We start from the raw sequence: 24,953 nt of genomic DNA on the forward strand, positions 1-24,953 counted from the left end.
CGCGTCAGCGGCGCGACCCCCCCGTCCCCACCGACCGGACACGGACACGGACACGGAGAGGGACCCGCCGCCGCCGCGGCCTTTATTGCGCTAGAGGGGCCCCGCCAGGCGCTCCAGCTGCCGCGGGTTGGAGCCGCTCAGGAACCGCAGCTCCTCCTTCCCGGCCTCCGTGCGCGCTGCAAGGCACAAGGTGCGTTGGGGGGGAAGTTGCTACAGTCGTACTTGAAATTGCTAATGTACGTTTAGTTTTAACGTTAACCATCACTTGTGTTCTACCAACTTTTATCTGTCCCATACTTTAATGTATATAATTTCGTTTATACTTTTTCCTCTCCCCCCTGTAGTCGTTACCCGCTTACAGGATGTTTTGAAACCTTTAACTCTTTGCCTCGTAAAGGTAAGACAGACCTTGGACAGTCTACAAAACTCCCCGAGTACATCCCTAAGAGCAGGAACCTCGAGAAAACAAGGGCCTAAGGAGACACCAGTGCCATGAGTGACTGGAAGCTGGTCTGAACTAATGCCCTTGGAACAAACAGGGGCTGGAGGAGGGATGAAGTAACTCTGTGACCAGAGATGGACACGAGACCTAAAGTTCACTAAGGGACAGTGTGAGAAAGGCTGTGGGGACCCCTAAGGAGGGGAGAAGACCCTCGCTCTATTTTTACTACACATGCTCAAACTATGTAAATGAATGCTGAGAACCCCTTAGCACCACACTGCCCTTTCTAAGAGATGTGATGCCTGGGGGTGCTGTGTGGAATTACTCAGAGTTTTGTCAGTAGATGTGGCACTCGTGGTGGAGCGATCCCCAGCGCTGCCAATAAAGAATCCCTGCTGAACAGTTATACCCCATGCTGACTGTGGAGTGAAGCTTTCAGGGCCCCCCCCAGGGCCCCAGTGCCCCCCACCCCACGGGGGTGCTGACCTTGCTCGTGCTGCAGCCACTTGCAGTCCAGGTAGTAGCGGTAGCAGCTCTCGAACTCCCTCGGGCTGTAGTTGGGGACTGGGATGGGGACGAAGGGGTCCAGGGCGTCGAACCCCTCCTGGGGGGGGGGACAGCTGGTGGTGAGACCCGCAGCGGGTTCATCACACACACACACACACACACACCCCCCCGTGGGAGCCACCTGGGACCGGGCACAGCTTGGCCACGTGCGGGCCCAAGCGGTGGAGTTCAAAGAAAAAAGGAATTACTGGAAGAGAGACTGAAGCAGACTCTGCTGCTGTGACCTGGGGCAGTTCCCCAACCAGGATTTCTGTTTCCCAGTGTGAATGGGGGGGGGGAGAGGCTGTGACTGACCTTTCCCAGCAACTCCTGGGGCAGATAAGCAGAACTGGGTTTGAAGAGAGAGCCGGTCTGGCTGAGGGTTGTCACAATAGCTCCTCCATTCTACAAGGCAGAAGAAACCCTTTTAGTTGCAAGTGTAGTGTTTGTGCAGTACTTGGGGACTGATTTTAAACAAGCGAGGTACCTCCTCCTTTGATCTTACAGATATTTCTATTCCAAAACTCTATATAATGGGCTTCTTTAATGCTCTTGACTATGTGAAGCCTGGCTACTCCAAGTACATGTGCAGCACAGGGAATACGTAGCTGGTGTTTCCACATTTAAATGTGTCATTCTTGCCTATAAACAACTTCCTACTGAAACAACTGAAATACTTTTTAAAGGACTTTTCTATATGCTTTTAAATCTGAACACTACCTGTTAGAGTTACTGGCATCCAGGGGACTGAAAAAGAAGCAGGAGTTGACCTCCCATAGCAAAATGTTTAGAAACTGAAAGTCCTCATCAATCCAAAAAAATCATAAAGTGTCCTAAGGGTTATTAAATAAATACCTCTGGCTCAGGGTCACAAACTGGGGTTTGGCACAGTAATCACAGAAAGCACTGTAAGAGATCTGACCTGTTCTCACTCTCTCTGGGTGATGTCAGAAGCACTGACAAGATAGAACCTCTAACTCTCACACTATGCTCGTGCTCTGCTGAAGGAACAGTGTGATGTTTCATTTGTAGCTTTATGCTTAGCAGCACGTAGCTTTAACTGTCAAGAATAACACACCCAAAGGGACCAGAACTCACCCAATTATTCATCATCATCTTCCTGAGATTGTACACGAGCGTCAGGTCCTCTGGAGAAACCTGGTGAAGATTGTCTGTGTCACTTCTTTTGCCAGCAGTTTCTATCTGAGACAGAAGTTCCCTCCCCTACTTTAAATTAGACTGGGAGGATCATTTCAATACTTTTAGGTGCTTTTTTTCCTTTGCTATTACTCAGCATTGTAGCATTCAGCCTTAGGAACGTTGCACAGAGAAATGCCCAAACCCTTCCTGCTGTAACAAGACATACGTGCACTTCTTTACACCGAGGGAACTTTCTTCAGTTACAAGTTGTCTAAAGCACAACCTAGGAATTTTGCAGGTCCCTCTAAGCCAGCAAAGCCAACTCTACGTCCTTCAGGGATAACTACAGAAGCTAAAAATGAACAAAGCACCCTCCCCAGCTCTCCCTTGCAGTAGGAATACAGAAATATCATCGGAGCAGATCGCTTCTTACGGGGCTTTTGTCCTCCCTCTTTAGCGTGGTCCTTCCCCAGAGCGCGTTAACGCCGTCCACTGCCACGAGGAGTCGGAAGGAGCCGCGCTGACACTGCTGCTTTAGCTCTTTCAGCACGACCCCCACAGCATCGCTGGCATTTCTCGTGCGAGCTAAACCCTTTAAATGGGAAAAAGCACGTAACTCAGGTTGGTTTTCTTGTTAATATATAACGCTGGCAACTTCGGGCATTGTCTGCCGTTTCTAAGGGGGAAAGAAGAGAAAGCAACAGCCCACAGCCTGTTCGTTCCTTTCAAAGGAGTAACCTGGCCTCAGGTACTGAGCATCAGAGACGTAGGAGCCTGCACATTCTAATCGTCACTTCTACCCAAGTTCTCTGTACAACTTCCTTGACAGATCCATCCCATCTTCCACAATGTGTTTTGTCACCTTGTTGATAGGGAAATGCCTTCCGTTTCCTAGAACTCATATTTGTAAGATCTTCAGAAGCAGTTTGTTCTACATACGCAGTGACGGGGTCTCCTAATAAAAGGTGAGACAAAGCCAGAAGCAGTTGTTGTTCCTTACCTGCTCCACCACTTCCCCCAGTGGTCTGCCCTCCTCAGTACTTTCTTGTTTGCCCCACACGTATGTTTTTTGTGTTTTTATCTGTGGTAAAAGAACTACAATTAGATTGGGAACTCAGTAGTGCAAAGGCAGCTTGGCAAAGATTCCTGGTTCTTTGCCGGCATTAAAGAGTAGTTCAGAATCTGGGAGAAGTATTCATCACAGATAGCCATCCCCACAGGGGGAATTAAAGTACTTCTTTTTCTATAAAAATTGAATTCCAGTGAAGGGCAGGGTTTGTGGGTTTGTATGCAGTGTAAGGGCATTAATACATGAAACATTTTTCAAAAATGAGCAAATCTACAACTTGCATCAAGGTGCTCAGTGACAGGAAGCACATGCAGCCCCTGGCAGAGGATGATGAGGGCAGTTTGAGGAGTTCTTAGCTACTAACCACGACAACCTGGCGGGCTCTACAAACCTCTTTTAGGAAGCGTTCATTGGAGGCTTTGAAGTTCTTGAGCCAGACAGATGCTTGCAAAGGCTGATCAAGCCTTTCTTCCTTGTAGGAAGACTTCATGAGCTCCCTGCAGTTTTTCACCCAGAGATGAGCTGTAAGCAAAATAAAAGTTGCTTTTTTTTTTTAAAGTCAAAATAATTATATGAGTTGGGGGGGGGGTGGGTGTCTGTATGTCTCAGCCTTTCTGCTACACTGCTAAGAAAAGTCTGCCATCCTTAATGGAGAAGAGTGTCCCCTGAGAACAGAGGAGGTCACACAGACACGCAGTACATCTCCTGTCACACTCATCAACAGTGGGGAGAAGATGACCGACTAACGTGAGAGCAGATGAAAATCACTGTCATTATGTTCTACTTTATTACAGAATCACGGAATCGTCTAGGTTGGAAAAGACCTTGAAGATCATCCAGTCCAACCATTAACCCAACACTGACAGTTTCCAACTACACCAGATCCCTCAGCGCTATGTTGGGGTTTTGGGGGGGTTTGTGCTTTATAACCTTTTCTGCTATGGAAAAACAAAGGCAATTTGCTGTGGCCCACCAGACACCCTTCTCTTGAAGCCTCAAGCTGCCCAGGGCAGGGTCAGGCTGGCTCTGAGGAAGGATTTCTGTGCAGAAGGGGCTGTTGGGCGTTGGAATGGGCTGCCCAGGGCAGGGGGGAGTCCCCGGGATCCCTGGGGGGGTTGAAGAGTCGGGCTGAGCCAGCGCTGAGGGATCTGGGGGAGTTGGGAAGGGTCAGGGGGAGGGTCATGGTTGGGCTGGAGGAGCTTCAGGGGCTTTTCCGACCCAGATGAGTCTGTGTGTTTGATGCAGAACACAGATTCTTACCGTCCGGGATGTGCAGCACCAGCCAGCCTTGCCTTGTGCAGTAGTGAACCACGTGACACAGAGTCATGGTTTTCCCTGTTCCTTTCTCACCATCTCCAACATGGACTGTCAAGGAAAGTCTCTGGAAAATCACTTCAGTTTAAACTTGTCTGTAATTCTTTCACATAAGGCATAAAGGAAGTTCAAAGCAAGGATGGCATTCCGTCGTGCTTCTGTTCAGCAGCAAGCCCAGCCTAAAGGGTCTCCTCTCTGTATCCCCACGCCCCAGGTCATCAGAGCTGATGATTCCCATTCCCCTGGTTGTGCCAACAGCCCTGTTTGTAGATCTGTGCCATAAGCCAAGTCACATTTAGAATAGAAGTGCACAAGCTTCATGAACTTCTCAGACTAGCTTTGCTGGCACCAGGCACGTGGCAGAACCACCTCCCGAAGACTAAAGCACAGCGGTCAGCATAGGATCAAAACATCACCCTCATCAGCATAAATTCACCTGCTTCTATTTAACTTGCATCCTACCATCAAGTAAGTGATAAAAGATACAGATCACATATCTGACAGCTGGGTGTGCAAAGTTGGAGCTTTTCAGGTAAGTGAAAAGTTCTAGAGCTGGTTTTCGCACCATCAGGCAGGCTTCGTTGAAGGTCTTAATCTGGGAAAAGGAACAGAATGTGAACAGGCAGCCAGGTGCTGGTACACCACAGCTGTTCCTGCCACCACTCCCCCTCGGGCTGGCACCGGGCAGGGTCTGTGTGCCCCCTGCCCTCCCCTCGTCTGCCGGGCCACTCAGACCCTCACAGAACTTTGACGGGTTGGTCAAGCATCACTGCCCCTTGGGGAGGCCACGCTGACTGCCCCGAGGACTTGCCTGTCCTTTGTGTGCCTGGAAGTGGCTTCCAGGATTTGCTGTTCAGTGTGTTCCCAGAGACCGAGGTGAGGCCGACCGGCCTCTCAAAGAATCAGAAGTCAGTCACCTAGAACTACTAACTCACGGATGAGATCTGTTCCTAAACTCAAGCAGGCAGTCTGCCTTAGCTGCTTACGGAGCCCAATCCTGTCACAGCGTGACCTGTCTCCCAAAGAAATCAAGAGGCAAAATCTTTTTGTTGCCAATATGAACTTACGTCATGAGACAGCAAGTTTCACACAGAAATGTAACTGTGGAGAATATTTCTGTAATTCATGATGTACTCAAAAGTTAAGAGATGAAAAATACTGGATAGAAAGTTGCCAAAGGGTGGAATCCTCACACCCTTCTGCCACTATTCTGGTTAGGTTGACTCACATCTTTTAGATGTAGAAAATAACAGTAAGGACCAGGAATAACTGCATTCGTGCAGAACGTCACTCTCATTCCAACAGGGAAACATCGTAGTTACCCGATGGATCTGGTTCTTCCCACATATCAGTCCACTCCCTCCAAACCTGCTCCCAGACAAAGTACCTGCTGCTGGAACCGATAGGGCAGCCCGTGTGGAAACACAGCTTTCACCTCCTCGAGCGGAATGCTGTAGTGGCGGCCCTCATGCTGCCCGGTGTGCTTGGCCTGGGGAGGTAAAACACCAGCTGTAACACTCAGGAAAGTCTGATACCTCTTTTCTGGATACAGAAGGCCTGCGAGAGCAGAACTGGGAGGGAATGCTCAATCAAAGCAAGTACCTACTTACTGAGAGTCAGAACTGGCATATTAAAGTACAGCAGGAATTGTAGCAGCAGGACACTGCTGGCAGGTGCTTAGGAAGAGTCTAAAGCAAGGATATCCCACCTGGCAATAAATAAAGGGATTCCTTGAGCTTGAGTATGAACCGTGGTGTTTTGATTCCATCTCAACCAAAAATGGAAGCAAGAGATTGGCATGCACAAGAATAAAGAGTGGCACCAGTGGCCCTATGATTCAGGAATTTATCTGATCTTTCATTAGTCCACTTGTACTTCTGGCCACCACGGTATCTTAACAGCAATACGATCCCCTTTTGAGTTATCTGCTAGGTTCAAATTTACATTAAACCTGTGACAAAGTTTTCTGGTTTGTTCCTTGCTGTTATCTCTCAACAGTAATTCCTAATTTGCCTTGTTGACTAGGACTGGTTGCTTAAGAACTCATCATTTGTTCTCCGGGGCAATAATTTCAGGACCCTTGTTGTGACCTCGTAGTCAGTATTATTCCTCCAGTGGACCTGCATTGTTCTGCACTGATTTATAGTGATTACTTTAAGATCTCTGACTATGCACGCTAGGAAACAGCTGTTACTGGTATCTGAAAATTTAATACCTGTTTCATGCCTTGGTATACATCCTTGTTTTTTCCCTTCATTATTCTATTCTTCTACCATGCAATACTTGCAAAGCACTTATTTATTTACTCTTGATCTAGTCATCGAGTTTTTGTGTCTTGTATAATTAGGAGATTACCCAGAGACACTATTCTGCAGTACTTCCTGTGTGACTTTTACCAACTTTTGTGGCAAGCTTTGTCTGGCTTTTTTAGGACCTTTGTGCAAAGCTTTGAAACTTTTCATGTCCTGCTCTATATTTTCTGCACTTTTTCATGCATTTAAAGTAAAAATAGCCCCCTCTTTATTCTTGTGCATGCCAATCTCTTGCTTCCATTTTGGTTGAGATGGAATCAAAATGTAAGAACTTCCTTGTTTTCTTTATTTTGCATAATAATGATTCAGGAAAAGTAGTTTTACTTACTATTTAGAAAGAAAAAGAAGCTGTCGTTATTTCTGCCAGCTTTAGCAGATTTGGGGGTTGATTCAGACCTTCCTTGTATTCCTTATTAGCTCTGGTGTAGACACAGAGCTTAATTTACTGAGGCCCAGGACAGATGAGACAGTATGGGCCTGGGCTTGGTCGCTCACGTGTGCAGTCTGGCTGACAAATGGTTTGACAGAAGGAATGGATGGGGAGAAAACCCTTGTGATGAGTACTGCTACCCTGACCTGGCTGCCTGCTGTCCTCCTCACACAGAACCACGCGAGCAGCTGTACCTACAGGTTTGACTAGTGCCTGCTTTTGCCATGAATATTTTGCTTTTCCCATTTTCTTGATGGGACTCTTCATGCACAACTGCTGCAGCTCTGTTGCAGACCCATGAATTCTCTAGCCCCAGGATTCTTGCTACATGTTAGTCTCCCTCCCTTTCTCCAGATTTTCAGTGTGTCAGCATGCAACATGCCTGTTCTCTTATCTTCTGCCCCCCTCCCCTCTGAGAAGCCCATGGTAACCACAGCCCTAGTCCATAGCTGGCTGAGGACGGTACCTGGGCTCTGTGGTTCACCTTGGGGCAGCTGTAGGATTCGACGTACCCACAGGTTTGCTGAACTAGTTATAGGATGAAACCATTTGGTAACTTCAGCAAACTGCTATCTAAACTGCTTGAGTTGCCAGTATGGTGTTTACTGGTCAGTAAATCTTAGCAACAGGAAGAAAATTTTTAAAACCTGGCCAGTCAGTAACTCCTCTGCTGTAAGATGTTACTGGGAGATGGACTGAAGAGGAGACCTGTGAAGAAAGACTTCAGTCTTTTTTCAAGCAGAGCTGTATTTCAAACTCCGGGCTGGATTCCCTGGAGTTTTGCTGCACGTGTTGGTCACAGAGTGACAGCACCTGTGCTGGTGCAGTGCTACCCATGGACTTGAACAGAAGAGCAGTACTCCAGAGATCATTTTCGTTCTCAGTTTCATCACTGACTCACTGCATAACCTTGGGGAAATTCCTTCACTCTTCAGCTCCTACATCTGAGAAGTGGGTCAGTATCTTTAACCTCATATTTAGTGACTCTGAGTTTTGCTAATGGAAAGGTGTATAAAAGCTAAGTCTTATTAAAAATTTAGTTTTCATCTGGTCTTCTTTATCCATTTTTAATGGGACTTTACGGTGCCCCAGTATGGGTGCAGTCGGAGCTCTGAGAGCCACGGAACCTCTCTGCTGCAGTCCCCGACCTGCAGCCCAGCCAGTCCCAGGAACGCTGATCTGACAAATTAATAAGCAATGGCGCCTGTCGCCAAACATCAGGCACATGAAGTCAGAATGCCAAAGCCAGTTGCCTGGTAACGTAAATGGTAGGCGCAGGACAGTGGGGACAATCCTTGCCATCTGGACTCTTCTGTGCAATCTATAGAGACACTCGCATCACGTGAGTAAGATCATCTGCATGCTGCTGTTTCCATAGAGACCCCAGAGGAATCAGTATTGAAAGACTCCAATTACAGAGGCAGCAGAAAAGCACCTCAAAGGCTTATTCCATTCATTTATTCCACTTCATTTTGTGCTTGAGACAGAGAGTGTGAGGCTGGAATTATGATGCTGGAGAGCTGTGCTGTGCTGAGGTCATCTGGGGTGTGTTTTTTATCCCCCTTCACAGCCAATTTGAGGAGTTAGTCAGGGAAGAATAACCCTGGAGTTGAAATTAATGGTGTCTGATGACAAGCTAAGCCACATCTGAGCTTCTACAATACACAGTCTATCTATCTCATCTGTGCAACTATAGAGAAGGAATCAATACTTGCTCCCAGGAGCTTTCAGGCAGAGGACCAGCCCTGTCTTGTTCAAACCCAGGCAGGTGCACTGCACAGCCACGGCCTGTTTTCCTTTGGGCTGGGGATCGTGGTCTGGACGCCTATTATTAGGCCTGTGTACTCCCCTCCCTCCAGTTTACCAGAACAACCCAATCCCAGTAAGCACTCCTGGCTCCAGCATGTCCACAGGCAGACTGACAGAACTCAGGCACTTGCTGTCTGACAGTAACACTTGTGGCAGTAACTCACCGGGTCGTTCTCACTGGTATAGAAAACTCCTCTTGGTCTTTCTGCCAGTGTTTGGACATCCTGGCTGACAACGGAACTTAAGCAATCCTTGGCTGCCGTATGGAGGGCATACCCATGGTCCAACTAGGGAAAGAAAAAGGCAAACAGGCAACAAACTTCTTGGCAGTCAAAGATTACCAGTTAAAAATCCAGTTAGTGGTTTGTTTTGTACACTCACTGCACGCACATTATGATAGGGTCAAGGTAGCATGCAATACAGAATAAAATTCTCTGCAATTAGAATAAAAAAATCATCGTTAGAATGTAAATTTATCATGAAAAAAACCCACGCTTTAGAACCACATTTCACATTTAGATGCCTGCTTCTAAACCATTTCCATTCAATTAAGTCTGCTACCAGTTTAAGTCATGTAGACAGCCAAGCCCTGTCCCCTGTCCCTTTCAAGATTGCTTAAGAGCACAAGTAGAGCCATTAAGGTTTTATTGCTGGGAAGTTCCCACAATGTTTCTGCCTACACCAAAGAACAGTAGCTAGTACCTTGAAAATTCAAGCTGTCTAATAATCCATAATCACCTTAATTATTGAGGGATTAGTGCAGTGCTGCCCACTATTTGATATTTATAATTACATTCCCTGCACTGATTTTCCTAACTGTGTCCCTGCATACAGACTCTTTCATTATAATACAGACGTGGCTGAGAAACTGAAACAGCCAGCTAAGCTGATTAATTCTTTTTTCCATAGACAGACTGCTGAAGCATGCCTGTAAAGCCTAGCCAAAATAGGCAAGAAAGTGAGTAGTAGAAGGACAAGCACTTTATTATGCTATGGTGAAAGAAAATATAAGCATTCGTCAATGAATAAAAAAGTGTATTCTCCAAACAGAGGCTGTGACCAAAGCCTGCAGAACTGAAAGCCACCCTTCATATTACTGACTGGAACAGTTGCAGGCTCCAACTGTAAACAGAGCAAGTAGTTTCCTATTTTGTCTGTCTGCTAAGATGAGAGTAGCCATAAACTCAAGTTTAGAGACAGGAACAGCTGTTTCAGTTCTCCATGGCATGAGGCAATTCTACTGTCATCCCAGTTTTCCTCAGGGGGTCATTTGAAAGCCACAAGGGCTCAGAAGAAAGTGTAATGTCGGATTACCCCACATCCCATGTTAAACACACAATGGACTCCTGAATCAGCATTTCAGCACTCACTCTCCTTTTAGGGAAGGAATTAAACCAGTTTATAACTCAACACGAGATACCTGTATAACATCCTGCAGTGTGAGTATGGGAGATCACTCAACATTCACTTCTGTCACCACATTCTTGTTCCCACAACATTATTTTCCTCCTCAAATCCAGACGATCAGTTAGGATGTCTTATTTGCCACGCTTAAAGTCCACAGAAGTGACAATTTACAGCCTCGAGCAAGGCACTAAGATGCTAATTTAATACACGAATATCTAGAGCATGCAGCTATTGTCGCCTGTTCACCTAGAAAATGTCAGCCTGAAGTCATTCCTAGTCTGGAATCATAGTCCCTCTCATTTTCTTTGCACGTCCTGCATTCCCTACTTCTCACGTCTCAAGTGAAGGTCTTGGGGCTGTGAGCTTTGCTCACTTTCTTTTAGAAAAGGCAAGTTTACTGCTGTGTGGACATCCTTTCTCTGGAGTACCATACAAATCCTTGTCCCTGACCTGTGTAACAGTCAATGAAAATTAAGCAAGGATTAACTTCCCGAGTGTGTTCAGTTTCCATGTGTGCCTAGATACAGCTCAAGACTTTAGCTGAATGACACTTAGTCAAACCAATATTACCAATACCACTTTTTTAAAGCACCATATCAGATCAGCAGGAGTTGGATTCCCTATGGTACAAAAGCCAGTTCCTAGTAAATTCTATGAAGGGAGCACAAGACAGCACAGCAAGACAGGGTGCAAGTGTGAGAAGGACTTTGTCTTCAAGTCCAGTCCTCTGTTTTTGCAGCCAAGTATGTAGAATTTCTATTTTTCCATCAAAAGAACATACCCCATTTTTAAATTACTACGTCTTTCTCCTGCAAGGATATCATTTTAGAACATCACTTCTTTGAACTTTAGCACGATAACGTCTTCCTCAGAATCTCCGTGTAGCCCTGTAGTGCTTTGGAACTTTTCCTTTGTGGACTGTAGCCTGCACTGGGCTGTAGAAGCAGCTTCTCAGTACCTGGAGACACGCGAGCCTTCCTAAACCTCTGCAGTGCTACGAAATCAGCATAAGCTCCGAGGGTAGTGAATCACACTACTCACAGTTATCCTGAATTTGAGAGATACAGACTTGCATTTTGTGAATTAGTTTCCATTTACAAAATTCATGCAGAAGTCCATCTGCATTTTGAGCAGGCTACAGGAATACCTCTGAGTGACCTAGAATACCACTGCTAATGCATTATATATTCTGACTTTATGCCGCTTGATCCCCCCTCCTGAACAAAAGACAGTGGCTTATCACTGATCCCCTCGACTTCTGGCATTCTGCATGAGACATCTACCTTTCTGGCTCACTGTAGAGCTCTGCGTAGTAAATCCTAACGTGTACGTAAGGCTCTCAGATGTTCACATCATCTTTTAACACAGTTTATCCTAGTAGCGTAGAGTGGATTTTAGAGTAAGTTTCCATCTGCCAAAGGACAGAGTAGTCTAACTCGGATCCCTGAAATGGCAGCAATCACGTGGTACATGGAGATTAATCACAAAGTCATGTGCCATAAGGTGGAGCTGTTCCTACATGTTTTCACATATCTTGGTCTCTAGAAAAGACTGTTTATTTCATAAAGGCTGCCATCATAAGTACAGTACTGTACAACCAGGATCTCATCTCTGGAAACGAGTAGTTCCACAGTCATCCTATCTAATTATGATTTATCCTAAGCACATCACTATGGACTAGTGAAAAAGCATTTAAAAGACAACAGCAAACAACTGAAATTCTTTACCGTTAGAAAGTCGTTCCAGATATGCAACCTGAACTCATTATGCTGTTTATGACATAAGGAGGCTTTCCTGGTAACGTAGTGCTGCAGTGTTGTGGCAGAGCCAATAGTACAACCTCCACGTGAAGCACTGAGCCCTTGGGCAAATGCTCTTCCCACCAGCAACCCAGGCTTTGTGAGGGGCTGGTGCTTCTGTTCTTCCTTCCAGCAGTGCAGAGCAAGTAGATTCTCTGTTTTCTGAGAAACACTTGCACTAAAGATGGAGAATTTCGACATTCTGGACATTGCAGAATGCTAAACTTTAACAAATGTCTCACTGAAGCCAACTCTCCAGGCTTCTTGCTCATTCTCTCTGAAGCCGTGGGAGAGAAACGTAAATGCAGTCACGCACACAAACTGTCTCTCCTTCCTTTGCCCATAATGGGAGTTTACACAGCCAGCCTATAGGAGGCACCGGGTTTTTAGATGATGAATGTAAGAAGAATCTCACTTTTTACAGTTTGTAAATTGTCATTGCAGTTCACAGGACAGCTGAAATACTGGAAGCAGCATCGCGCGCTATTACAGAACTTACCCGGAGAGGATGGTGGACAAGGCCTTTCAGACTTCTCAGCATTTTTCTGCAGAGACAGAAGTGGATTTTTTTAGGTTTTTTATTACGTTTAATGGCAGAGAATCGTTCCTGCCTAAAGAGCTTAAACCCTAGGCACACAGATAATTCAGAGAAGCTGTCAGAATGCTCTGCAGCAATACAGTTGACTACTGATAATCAGCATTATTTGCCTAAAAAAAAAATTCCATTAATTATGTTGCCTTTTTTCCAAGAGACATTTACAAAAAAACCTTACAAGCTTTTATTTCATTCATCTAGTGAGAACAGATTTTTTTATTGGGGAAGGGCATCTATTTTGTCTGCAGCTGTTAAAGCAAGAGGAAGGGCTACACAGTGATTATTCTGAAGAAACTTGAATAATGCAGAGACTGAAGATGCTTCTGTGTCTCTGGCTTCCTCCTAATCATATATTAGTATCTACTGCTCAGTTGTCTTTGATTACAACAGGAGAAAAACCAAAACACTTGAACAATTAAGAATTGTGATGCAAAAATAAAGGCAAAAAGGTAAGTAAATTAGTTAAATCTGTCATCTGTGCCAGCATTCAAGGCCTTCTTCATAGCACCTTCTTAGGAGAAAATAATGACAGTACCTAACAGTGATGCTTTAAGGGTTCTTGGTTGCATTAAGGTACACAATGCATTCAGAGTGAGATAATTACCTTATAATTCTTTAGGAGGAATAGCTGTCTTAGTGAAATCGGTGGTTAACTGCAGTCTTAATGCTAAGCAAGACAAAGATGATTTAACTGCATAGAATGGCATCTACAACTGTTACTGCATAGAATGAGGAAACTCCACACTAAAGGACGTTCATTTTGTAAAGGTGCTTTACATTCATTCATCTAACAATCGATGCACAATACATATTTGAAAAAAAGCCCCGGTTTTGCTATTTCGAGAATAATGTGAAGATAACAGCCTGTGAAGGCTTTTTTAGTTATTTGTCTTTGCCATGCTAGCATGTACAGCAGAAGAGGAAGCAGAAATTCCGCTCCACATGAGAATGTATCCCATTTGTTTCAAATGACAGTTTTAATAGTAAAAAAAGTAGGGATGGGAAAGCTGTTTTCTCAAGCACAACTCGTAAAAATAAAAAAAAAAATAATAGTAAACCCTGAAAGTTTCTGTTTGTTTTGGGCACCCCTAACATTCTGACAGAGATCCTGAATGATTGATTACTTTGCCACAAGTGGTAAGGGCTCTTCTCTGGGGATTGTCTGTGGGAGGGGAGCTTTAGCAGAAGAGCAGATTAAAACTGCAGCCACCTCACTGGTTTGTACCTGGGTCAAGTTACAAAGCTGACCAAGTCAGCGTACTGTTCCATTATAGAAAAAATACTTGGCTGCTTGTGGTCTTTAGGAAAGGACTTATAGATCAGAATATAATTTGCTAACAAAAATTACACAAAGAACCCCGAAAGTGCTATCTGCAGACATCATTTGGTAATCCTAACCTATCACCTCTCCAGACTACATTAAAAACAAGTTTCTGGTTCCTTGCTGGCTGTGATTTACTACTGGCTTCAGGAACCTGAAGCCAAGTGCCAGAAACAGGGGAGTAATGACGGAAACAACTTTGAGCTAACCAGAGTGTTACTGTCTTTGGACGACTGACGTCTGCACGCCCGCGGCTGTTCCAGGGACCTTTTCCCCACTTTTCCTTCCCATGTGCTCTGCACCGGCCTCCCGAATTCTCTTTTTCTAGACATACACAGGACTGAGGTAACAAAGGGGCATAAAGTTACATCACCCAACCTGATCTAGAAACGGGGGCCACTACAGAAAACCGGGAGAGGTGAAGTTCTGTTCGTAAAACCTGCGGAGGGAACTAAAGGAAACCGGCCCGCCTTCCACTCCCGCCTGCGCCGGCTCCCGGCAGCCCACAGGCGCCTTCCCTCGGCCGCCGCCGCCGCTCCGCCCGCTTCCTGCTGCGGCCTCGCTGCTGGATCGCGCCCCAGTCGCCGCCCCCCCCCGCCCCGCTGCCGCCCCGCGCGGGCCCGACCTCCGGCACGGCCGCTACCCCCGGGCCGAGCCCCGCGGGCAGCAGCTGCCGCCAGACAAGCGGCCGGTCCCCGCGGGCCCGGGCCGGGCGATCCCCGCGGGCCGGCGCCGGGCGCCCCGGCACTCACCGCTGGCGGCGGGCCCGCCCCGCTGACAGGATCCGCCGCGCCAGAGGCCGCGGATGACGCGCGGCCGCGCTACGGGAGCCGCGCGGGGACAGGCGGCGCGGGGCGGAACGGACGGAGCGGCGCGAGCCCCGCCCCGCGCTGGGCGAACGGCGGCGTCGGCCGGAGGGGGCGGGGCCAGCCCCGGGGGGGTGTGGCCGGGCGGGGGCGGGGCGGGGCGCCGGGCGCTCGCTCGCGGTGGAGCAGGAGCCGCCGCCATTTTGGTTTCGCTGCCTCGGCTCGGAGCAGGGCCGAAAGCGGCGGCCGGTCGGTCCGGGTCCCGCCCTGGCCCCGTCCGCGCGGGCGGCCGGGAAGATGCGGCGCGGAGGAGCCCGTCCTCGGCCCCGGCCGTGTTGTCGCTGACACGGTAAGGAGCGGGCGAGCGAGCGGGCGGCGGGCGGGGACTGGGACCGCCTCAGGCCCGGAGCCCGGGGGGAGGGGAGCCTGGCCGGGCAGCCGCGGCGGGGGCCGCCCCGCCCCGCACCGGCGCCGAGGCGCGCGCTGCCCCGCATCCCCGCCGCGCCGCCCCGGGTCCCGTTCGCGGGCGCTGGGCATCCCCGGCGGCGGGGCTTGCCGGGGCGGCGGCGACGGGGGAACCCCGGCGGCGGGGTCCGCGGCGGCGGGCGTGCGCGGCGGGCCCCAGCAGGGCCCGCGCCCGGAGCGGAGCGGGGGGGACCCCGGCAGGGCCCTTGCGTGAGGCGGGGCGGGGGGATCCCTGACAGCCGGGCCCGCGCCGGGAGGGGGCGGGGGATCCCTGACAGCCGGGCCCGCGCCGGGGAGGGAGGCGGGGTATCCCCGCCAGCGGGGCCCGGGCGCGGGGCGGGCGGGGGGCGGGAGGGGGGGGTCCCGGTGACAGGAGCGGTGCCCGCAGGGCGGCCGTGAGCCGGCGGGACGCCCGAAGCCGGGCCTGTGCCCTGCGGGGGTGGAGGGAGCCTGACAGCCGCGCTCATGCGTTGTGTCGGGCCCCGCGGGAGCGGGGGGGCGGGATATCACCTGACAGCTGGCCCGGTGCCGCGCTGGAGGGGCAGGGGGGCCGCGGGTCACCCCTGGCAGCGGCCCCGGGGGAGTCCCTCGGCGGCCAGGTGCCCGTGTCGGGTTTCAGGAAGTTTCCTGGTGATCGGGTCTGTGCGCAAGTCTCCGCATCCCCGAAACTTTAATTTTTCTGTAGGGCGGAGGGGGTGGGCAGAGCGTGGTCCTTGCCCCGCGCGGAGGGCGGCGGTGCGGGGGGAGCCGCGGGCGCTGGGGTGATGCAGGCGCGGGGGTCCCTCTGGCAGATTGTTTGGGGTTTTTTTCTCCTTGAGGTACTGGCTAGTTTACTAGGTCGGTGGCTTGTAGACTTTTTCTGCTTGCAGCCCTTTTCCCAAATCATACTTGTGAAATTTTAGATTTTTCATCCTCTTTTTAGTTTTATTGACTGGTAATGTGGGATTAGATGGTTGAGCCTAATGCATTTTAGCCTTACCCATCCCTCAGATCAGAAGCCAAAATGCGTCGCTGTTCTTTCTGTTAGGTAGTCTCCTGACTTTCTAACTTCTGTTTTCACCCTTGGTTTGTGGTTCCTTCACCCTGCTAATTACCCAGCAGAGAGCTAGAAAGTACTTGGCATGTGGGTTGCCATCAGATGGCCTCAGGACACGCATTCACTCTCCTGTTAGTCGTGTGTTGTCAGGAGCCAGTAAGGGAAACTTGAGGTAGTGGGTTCTTACACTGGCTTTCCAGTCTTGTTAGGAGAGATCTGGGGAGCAGGGACTGCGGGATGGATGCGTGGTAGAAATCTGTGACTTTATGTTCATACGTTTAAATATACTTAAATAAACATACTTTCAGGAGCAGTGTACCTTTTTTGCTTCTTTCGTTGTTCGTTTTGATTGTCTTCCTTGCATTAGTCTAGATCGTACCTGTAAAAGCAATGTTTTCCAAGAATATGGGGGGTTTTTTGGGTGAATCCTGAAAGACTTGTGTTTCATGTGGTCATCCTTCAGGACCTTGAGACCGTCCCTGGTGCTCCTGCCTCTGCATGAATGGGGAAGTTGTAGCAGCTGGTTGAACATATGGGTAGAGATGGGCTCTAAAATCATCATCTGTCTGCCTACTTGAGTTCTTAAGAAGCATTCTTACTCAAAAATTAAAGCTTCGGTAGCTTTTCTAAACTGTATAAGACAGATTTTTTTTTCTCTTTTTTTTATTTTGAGGGGGTCTAAGTACATCTTGTTTTTAAAAACAAAATTATCACAACTTCTTTTTGGACTTTAGTTACATTTGATTACTACAGGCAGTCAACAGTCATCTAAAAAGCACTCAATGTTTGCGCGATAATAAACAGTAAAATAATTTGAGTCATAATTTACAAAAAGCAGCAGCTTGTTTTCAGAAGTCTAAACTGTCCTTGAGGATACAAAAAGCAGTTTAACCACTTGATGCAAGAGACAGGCTTATCGATATAAATTCTAATGCTGTTGTCATAAGAGAAATGTGGAAATAGGACATATAGTTACTGAATTACTGTTATTTTTAAATAGGTATTGTTGTCAAATGGATTGTTGACTTTTTTTTTTTTTTTAAATTTAATCTGTGCTGCCATTGGCAAGAGGTCGACTTTTGCCATTGTGGACACATTTCTTTCCACTCCAGTGAGGTCATGTGTTTCATCTCATAGCTTTCAAAAAGAAAAAAAAAAATCTGATATGCAGACCTAACGTGATTATTCTGTGAAAGTAAAATCTGTATTCCTAATATTCTGTATTCACGGCATTACCTGTTGTGCAGTGTGGCTCACACGGTGTGTATGGCCATCCCAGCACTGGGGAATTTTTGGCATGACCAAAGACATTGCACATTATATCAGGACTTAAAGGTGAAATACTGGTTTACTATGTCCCTTATGTTACCTTTTGCTAGGTGGGTATAAATAGCAGGGTTTTTGTTCAGAACAGTCCACTGAAAGGCATTACATATAGAGACATACCTCTTGGGAAGTTCCTGAATTACAAATTTAGAGGCTGGGAGAATATCTTAGCAGAATTACCACAGCATATGTTGGGTTTTCTTATGCTTCTCCCCAGGCAATCAGTATTGGCTAATAGTGGGGCTGACAGCCTAAGGCTAAATGAACCTTTGGTCTGATCAAATATGGGTTTTGTTATGCAGCTTTTAGCAATTTCATATTCATTTTCATATGAATAGTGAAACAACAACATTATCAGGGAAGTCAAAATTCAGTCTTGTGTTTCCAGACATTTCAGTTAAGGTATGGTATCAGAAGAAGTATGATTAAGATCCAGAAGAAACATTATATCTGCTTACAAAGTTTTCCTCCCACTGGAGCATACTTGCCAAGTGTCATCTGCGTTTCTTCCTGCAAAATAAGTGTCCTGCTACCATTTGCTCTCCCAACATGTAGGCCGTACTGTCTTTGCTACAAACATTTCTGTAGAATATTATTCTTGACAAGACGGGTACTCTGTTGTTTTGTGGCTGTCAAAACCACATCTAAGATATTCTACTTGTAAAATATTATATTTGTCACCTCATATAGCACAGACAGTGACTTTATTTCTGACAAGTGTCTCCATCTCTATAAAAATACTCACACAGGTAATCCAAGGTCCTTGAACTTCTATTTCAGTGACCTCCAGTGGTCCGTGTTGCTGCTTCGGATATATGATGTAGAGAAATACAGTGGGTTTTTTATGACACATTTTATTCTCTTTTTGAGAAAGAACTTCTGAGCGTGGTAGCTATCTTCTATAGCAGAAGAAAGAAGACAAGGAATATGAAAAGGGATTGTGGGAGGCCATGGAGTTACTAGTAATGTTCTGGGATTTCAGACACTCAGCTGAATTTTTTTGATGTCCCTTGGAGCTGAATCAATGGAAAGAACCAAAAGAAAAATACTCGCCTTCCAAATATAAATTCACAATATGTTTTCATCAACAAAAGCAGCAGCAGCAGAAATAAAGATGACGTGGTAAATTGGACAGAAGAGAAAAAAATCTCATTTAATATTGCTAAGGGGGCAGAGGGGAAAAATATCTAGGAGCTGGCAGTAGAAGTCAATCCTTGGTATTTTTTTTTCTGGAAAAGCAGGGGATCAGAAGAACAGAAGTCTTAGCAGATGACAGGCAAAAAGGGCTTTGGATGTGTCAACAGGGGAATAAGTGAATAATAGATATTAAAGCTGTATATGGCATTAGAAAAATCATTCATGAACACCATTTAGTTCTAGGTAGCACATGTCAAAATGGATGTTAAAATGCTTCCTAGTTAATTTTTTGGGGCGAAGAATGATTACAGGTGGGATTTGAGATCTACAGAATCTACTGTATGAGAGACAGGAAGTTTGATGTGTTTTGCTTCTGAGGGAGATGGTTAGGACGTGTCTTGATCATGATTTGTAAGGCCGTGTAGAGATTTGATACTAGATGGTTCTTAATCTAGCAAAATTTATGTTAGCCTAAGATCCCATGGATAAAAGTTGTTGCAAAATGTGCAGTAGGTCTTGGAATAGAGTCCCCAGGGAAATGGTAGTTTCTTTCATAAAAAAAAAAAAAAAAAGTCTTTAAATAAAAAAATGTTCATGTTGCTTTGGAAAGACCTGCTGTGGGTCTGCAGAATGTGAGCAGTGGGTTAGGAATTGCTGAGGAGAGTTCTTGGCGTGGTGTAGAATGTCATGCTGCTTGATTAGGGCAGTACTTTCTAGTCTTAGAAGTTACAAAGTAGTGTGGTTAAATGACAGTGTGCAAGCTTAGAAAATACTTAACTGTGGGCATGGGCAATCAGGCTCCACTGCTTTAATTTCACATGAATCTTTTTGGGTGCACCAGATGGATATAATGCTTTTCTTGTAAAGGTCTTTGTAGTGGAAACATCTCTTTCAGGGGTCAGCCATCATCGAAGCAGGGACTTTGTAAGTCCATAGTCCATTTCTCTGACCTGAAGAAGCCCATGGTATGATTAAAAACAAGACTTGAAAATTAGCAGAACAAACGTGGAAAGCGGACACAGATACATACCTTATATCACACAGGTAAATATTACAGTTTTAGGTCTTGAAAATGCCAAATTGAAGTTTTCAGGGTACATTCATGCAAGCTTTTATAGCTGCCTCTGAACTATGGCTGTCATCATTTGGCTGTTCATCTGCATTGACATCCACAGGGAGATTTTAAGGCAAAACCTGCAAGAAGAATGGTGAAAATCCTGTAGACTGGTGCAGGCGGGGCGTATGAAGTGTGGCGAGTGGCACAGAGAAAGCAGTGGTTAAATAAAAGGGGGAAAAAAGAACAGAACACATATAATGGTTGTCACTGGCAAAACAAAGCACTAAGGAACAAGTGAAGAGCCAAGGAACAGTTACGCACACCTCAGCCACGCTGTCAGGAAGCTTGAACTTGCAGAGGTAGGGAAGAAGCAGCATTCTTGGGATTCAAAGAGATGAGATGTAATCAGTTCATGGTTACGAAAATGATCAAATTGGCAGACACATTTTCTGTGGAGTGGAGTAATTGCAGAGTCAGAGAGATGAAGATTACAATGATCGAGGCAAAATGATGATTAGGTCCAGGATTAGCATTTTTGTTGTCTGTGTACAGAGGAATTAATGGATAAACAAACTGACCTGCTATGTGTTTATGAGAGCCATCAATTTTGTGACTTTTTTTTAGGATAATTACTGATTCTGTGTTATCACAGAATAAGATTTTAACACAGGTCTCCTTTAATCCCCAGCGTGCGCTTTGTCTTGATCTTTCTAAGTTCTAAGTGTTTCTAAGGTCAGTGTATGAGTGTAGTTACTTAAAGTCTTGCAATTAGGTAAACATGGAGCCAGATACAGCAGTCTAAATGGTGCTGTTTCAATTTATTTTGGTTTCAGATTTTAAGCTTAATAATTAATTTTATTTGTAAGAAAATGACTGAAATGATGTAGCTGGTTTGGACCGTAGTCACTAAAGAGAAGGAAACATTTGTGTGGATAGAGATTTGAGAGTTGCATGATGGCCTGCAGAATTCTCTCCTTTCCTTGAATTTGAATAATAAAAATTCATGCATTAGCTTAGAATTATTTTACTGCTGGGCAGTTTTCCTTTGTGTGTTGGCATCATCTATGAAAAAGCCTGTTTTCGGTGACATGTGTAGCCTGATGGATGGAATACTGGGCCTTCAACTAGGAACTGGCTTGATTCCTAACTCCCGTGTCACACTGCTCTACCCATTTTTTTCTAGTTGTAAAGTTGAGATTTTATCTAATTACCTCTGGTCTTACGAGTAATAATAGCGTTTTTGATTTTTCAGGATGTTCTTAGTTGAAAAGTCATAGCTGCAGAGAGAAATCCCTTTCAATAATGTGCACAGAACATGTGGGAATAAGTTTGTTTTCTCTGAGAACGTAGCCAATGAAGCTTAGCTTTCTAACGATTTGCATTTTGTGTTCTCAGCAGCATTTCTTCTGTCCCAGCTAATCCTGGCATCTGTCTTCCAACCTGTGTCCAACTGCAGTTGCTTTAGTCCTCTCCCAGTATCGCCTTTCACAGTCTTTATCCTTCCCTCTTTTAATACAGTGCTTGTGTTTACTGAGCCACCTCAAAATTCCACCTCCTCACTGCCGTTTTCCTAATTATTGTCTGGACAAGAGCATATGGCTTTGGGACCTGCCACGTGCGGATGGGTTCAAGTGTGCATGTGCTGACCTGCCAGGAGGCCAAATGTCATAGATAATTGCTTGAGCTTGTTGAAACCTTATTGAAACTCATTTTGAAGTTCATTGAAACCGTTGAAATCTTTTCATAGCATTCCTTACAATTCCTTACAATTCAGGCTTAATAATTGCATAGGAGAACAGAAGATCATGCTGCTTTACTTCCTGTGATGCTCTTTTCAGTACGTTGATACTTTTTTCAGACCTGTTTACGGCATATTTCATTTTCAAAAATGATTAAAATATTTAAATGCTGACGAAACACTTTCTGCTTAGAATGCTCCTAAAACAAATATGTCCACCTGGATTGTTCTGGTCTGGCTCCTGGAACTTCTCTCCCAAGCTGTTGTTAAGGCTGAGTAGGGTTTGATCTGGAGGGGTTTGGTGTGCCATATCCATGGGGTAGACAGGCGTACGGACAACAGGTTGCTGTAGCACTCTCAAAAAGTCCCGTTTTGGACAAGGATTGTGTATGTCTTTGTGGCTGTCTCGTTTCACCAGGAGTTCCTGTTCATACTAGGCAGGAGTCCTTTTGAGGGTTGCTGATTTTCAGCTCCCCAGTTCTGTAAACATTGCTGTGTCCTTTCTCTTACATCATACTATAAGTATCTGACCATGCTGAAATGCGTATGTTTAGCTTCTCCTTTGTAACTGCGATTTGTCCTCTTTGGTAGTTATCAAATACGCCGTATCTGCATCTTCTGCAGATTGTTTTTGTGATGATTCTGGTTTGCCCGGATAAAAATATAATGGGGCACACAGATTTTGGTCTTTGGCAGTGGGGGGAACAGCAGCTTGCGGCTCTGGCAGTCTGTGTGCCAGCACGGGAGGCAGTGCTGGCGCTGCACGAGTCAGCCAGGGATCTGAAACCCACCCTTGCATTAGCAAGTTGATTCAAATCAACTTTTGCTTTAGTTAAGATGAAAAAGTTCCCTTTAATATTTTATGATAAATATATTAATTACATATACGTAACAGTGTACCTGACGATAGAAGTGTGGACTTTTCTGTTCCTGTGCTCCAGGAAGTACAAATGAGTGTGTGAATGTATTTGGTGGGTTTTTCTGTTCTCCCATCCTTCTTCCTGAATTGTGGGAAGTCCTTAAGTAATAAGCAGAATATGTGGCATGTTTGTAAACCAGTGTGTACTTGGGTTAGGCTCAACTTTTCTAGTGGCTCAGATGATTAAACTCGGGTTGTCTCTGGGTTTTGGATGCTTTATGATAGGTTTCATTAGCTACATCGTTCCTTAGATGCAACTTGTTCAGTGAGTCCAGCCTAAGAGTGGCAGTGCTAGGAGTAGGTGGGCTCTGATTTTAAATTAAAAAAAAAATATTTTGATGATCAATGTTAAAAGTCTTAACCATCATTTGAAGCGTCCTGTGGATGAATTGGAAATTACATTAAAATATTCACATACTTTTGATTTTTTCACTTATCACTTAAAAGTACTTTTGCAGATATTGTATTTTTGTAGTAGGTTACAGGAAGGGTTGGTGTTTCAAAACATCAGCTGCATAATTGTGCTTGTCTGAAGTATGATTGCTTTCTAATTGTTTTTAATATTAATTTAATTTCTGCTAGAAAATAAAATTTACTTCTGTCTTTTTTTTTTTTTTTTTCTTTCTACAGAGTAAAAGATGCTGGCTGCCAGTAGTAGAACAGATCTTCTGTGGAACAGATCTCTGTAAATCTTCCCTAAAATTACCCGAAGGCATATATTCCGCCTGTGATGGACCCTCGGAATACTGCTATGTTAGGCTTGGGTTCTGATTCTGAAGGGTTTTCTGGGAAAAGCCCCTCTGTAGTAAACATTGGCACGTTGGTGGGAAAAGGAGAAATAGAGCTAGAAAGTTGCACCAAGGAAGAAGACGACAGTAAGAAGAAGAATCGGGAGGGGAACAGTACCGAGAATGGGAAGAATGAGGCTCTGACTGATGCACAGCAACAGTTTTCAGTGAAAGAAACAAACTTCTCAGAGGGAAACTTGAAACTGAAGATTGGTCTTCAAGCAAAGCGAACGAAAAAGCCTCCCAAGAACCTTGAGAATTATGTGTGCCGGCCTGCTATAAAAACCAGCATCAAGCAACCAAGAAGGGCACCAAAGAGTGGGAAGATGACAGATGAGAAGAACGAGCACTGTCCTTCAAAACAAGTGAGTAGTGTGTTTATGTAGTGTTTTGCAAGTCATAGTGAATTTAAACTGTATTTAAAAGTTTCTGGCATCTCTGCACGAGATTTTTTTCTCCATGTAACCTCTGATACTGAAGATTCTGAAGTTGGAAATTATTTGTTTTCACTTCCATCAACAGGAAAAAATGCTTTCGCTCTTTCGCAGCTTGCCAACTTTGGTTTTTTTAACAGTACTGAAAGATAATTCCCATGTTAGCTTGAAGTGAACATCGTAGGTCCATCTCTGAGAAGTAGCGGTGTAATTTTTAGCCTTTTATACAGAACAAAGTGGGGGGGTCTTCTCTCTAAATGGGGTTGTGTATTTGCTGTGCTTGTCTCTAGTTTTTGGATTTACGTTTTTTTCTTACCTGTTAGAACCATTGGTTTTGCTCTGTGTCTTAACTGTCACTCTGCGATGAACATATCAAGCAATGTCTGAAAAGTAAAAAATACTTTCCCAGATATGTTAGAAATGATATGCAGTGATAAACTGCATATAAATGCAGTGGCTTGAGAGATGTGCCAGGTATTTTCCAAATGTAAGGAGATAGCCCTGCCTTGAGGATGTCTTGTTTTTATGAAACTGCAGGATGTAACAAGTAAGAGCAGCAAGAACAGATAGGGAAAACAGGGTAAATGGCAACAATTGTAAGTGTGGTTGCACAGTGCTAAATTTTAGAAGTGTTTTGTTGCAGCATGCTCTCTTTTCCAATACACATACAAGTTTTGATAACTAAGAAAATGTTAAAATATACCCTCCACACTATGTCTCCTTTTAGTACATGCCTACTGATTTGAAGCTGAAGTTTTTCCCTGCACTCCCGTTTTTCTTGCATCTGTCTTTGTTTCTTTAGGAGTGCATAATTATCTCTTCCAGCTTCCTTGTGTGTTCCTTATGTAGCCTTGTTCGATTTTGCAACGCCAGGTGATTCAGCAAAGGGAATGCAGCGAGTCCCTGGAAGATAAGAACCCTTCCTTCACATGGGTTGTCTGTTCTTGGGGCTCCTGTTTCAGAGGTTCCCAAGGCTGAAGGTTTTTCATTTCTCTAGCCTGTGTGCTATTCGTAAGGCTACCTGCATAAATCTGTCCTGGCACATCTCGTAACGTAGAGCCTA

At 45.6% G+C, this 24,953-nt stretch overlaps 2 protein-coding genes across 8 annotated transcripts in view; one reads left to right on the forward strand and one right to left on the reverse strand.

Moving 5' to 3' along the window:
• Positions 1–53: 53 nt before the first annotated feature.
• Positions 54–15,054, reverse strand: DAP3 (death associated protein 3). Of its 6 annotated transcripts, none has more exons than XM_074929203.1 (14): positions 14,937–14,955; positions 13,468–13,530; positions 12,768–12,813; positions 9,227–9,349; positions 5,899–6,000; positions 4,998–5,106; positions 4,458–4,550; positions 3,589–3,719; positions 3,129–3,209; positions 2,562–2,720; positions 2,087–2,146; positions 1,304–1,393; positions 929–1,046; positions 54–176 (listed from the first exon to the last, which is right to left on the reverse strand). In XM_074929203.1, exons 3-14 carry the CDS (start codon positions 12,807–12,809, stop codon positions 91–93), a joined length of 1,194 nt encoding a protein of 397 aa, XP_074785304.1. In that variant the 5' UTR covers positions 12,810–12,813; positions 13,468–13,530; positions 14,937–14,955; the 3' UTR covers positions 54–90. The 6 variants fall into 6 exon arrangements, with proteins under 6 accessions (XP_074785304.1, XP_074785306.1, XP_074785302.1 ...); XM_074929205.1 differs by lacking the exon at positions 14,937–14,955 and adding an exon at positions 14,810–14,921; XM_074929201.1 differs by lacking the exon at positions 14,937–14,955 and adding an exon at positions 14,563–14,772.
• Positions 15,055–15,193: 139 nt separating this feature from the next.
• Positions 15,194–24,953, forward strand: part of ASH1L (ASH1 like histone lysine methyltransferase) — a 63,891-nt gene continuing 54,131 nt past the window's right edge. For both annotated transcript variants that reach the window (XM_074929287.1, XM_074929288.1), the window contains exons 1-2: positions 15,194–15,339; positions 23,299–23,821. In XM_074929287.1, coding sequence (XP_074785388.1) covers positions 23,399–23,821 — 423 coding nt within the window. In that variant the 5' untranslated portion in view covers positions 15,194–15,339; positions 23,299–23,398. The remainder of the gene's footprint in view (positions 15,340–23,298; positions 23,822–24,953) is intronic.

The sequence above is a fragment of the Athene noctua genome, chromosome 29, assembly GCF_965140245.1.
Source record: "Athene noctua chromosome 29, bAthNoc1.hap1.1, whole genome shotgun sequence".
In the NCBI taxonomy this organism is placed as follows: Eukaryota; Metazoa; Chordata; class Aves; order Strigiformes; family Strigidae; genus Athene; species Athene noctua.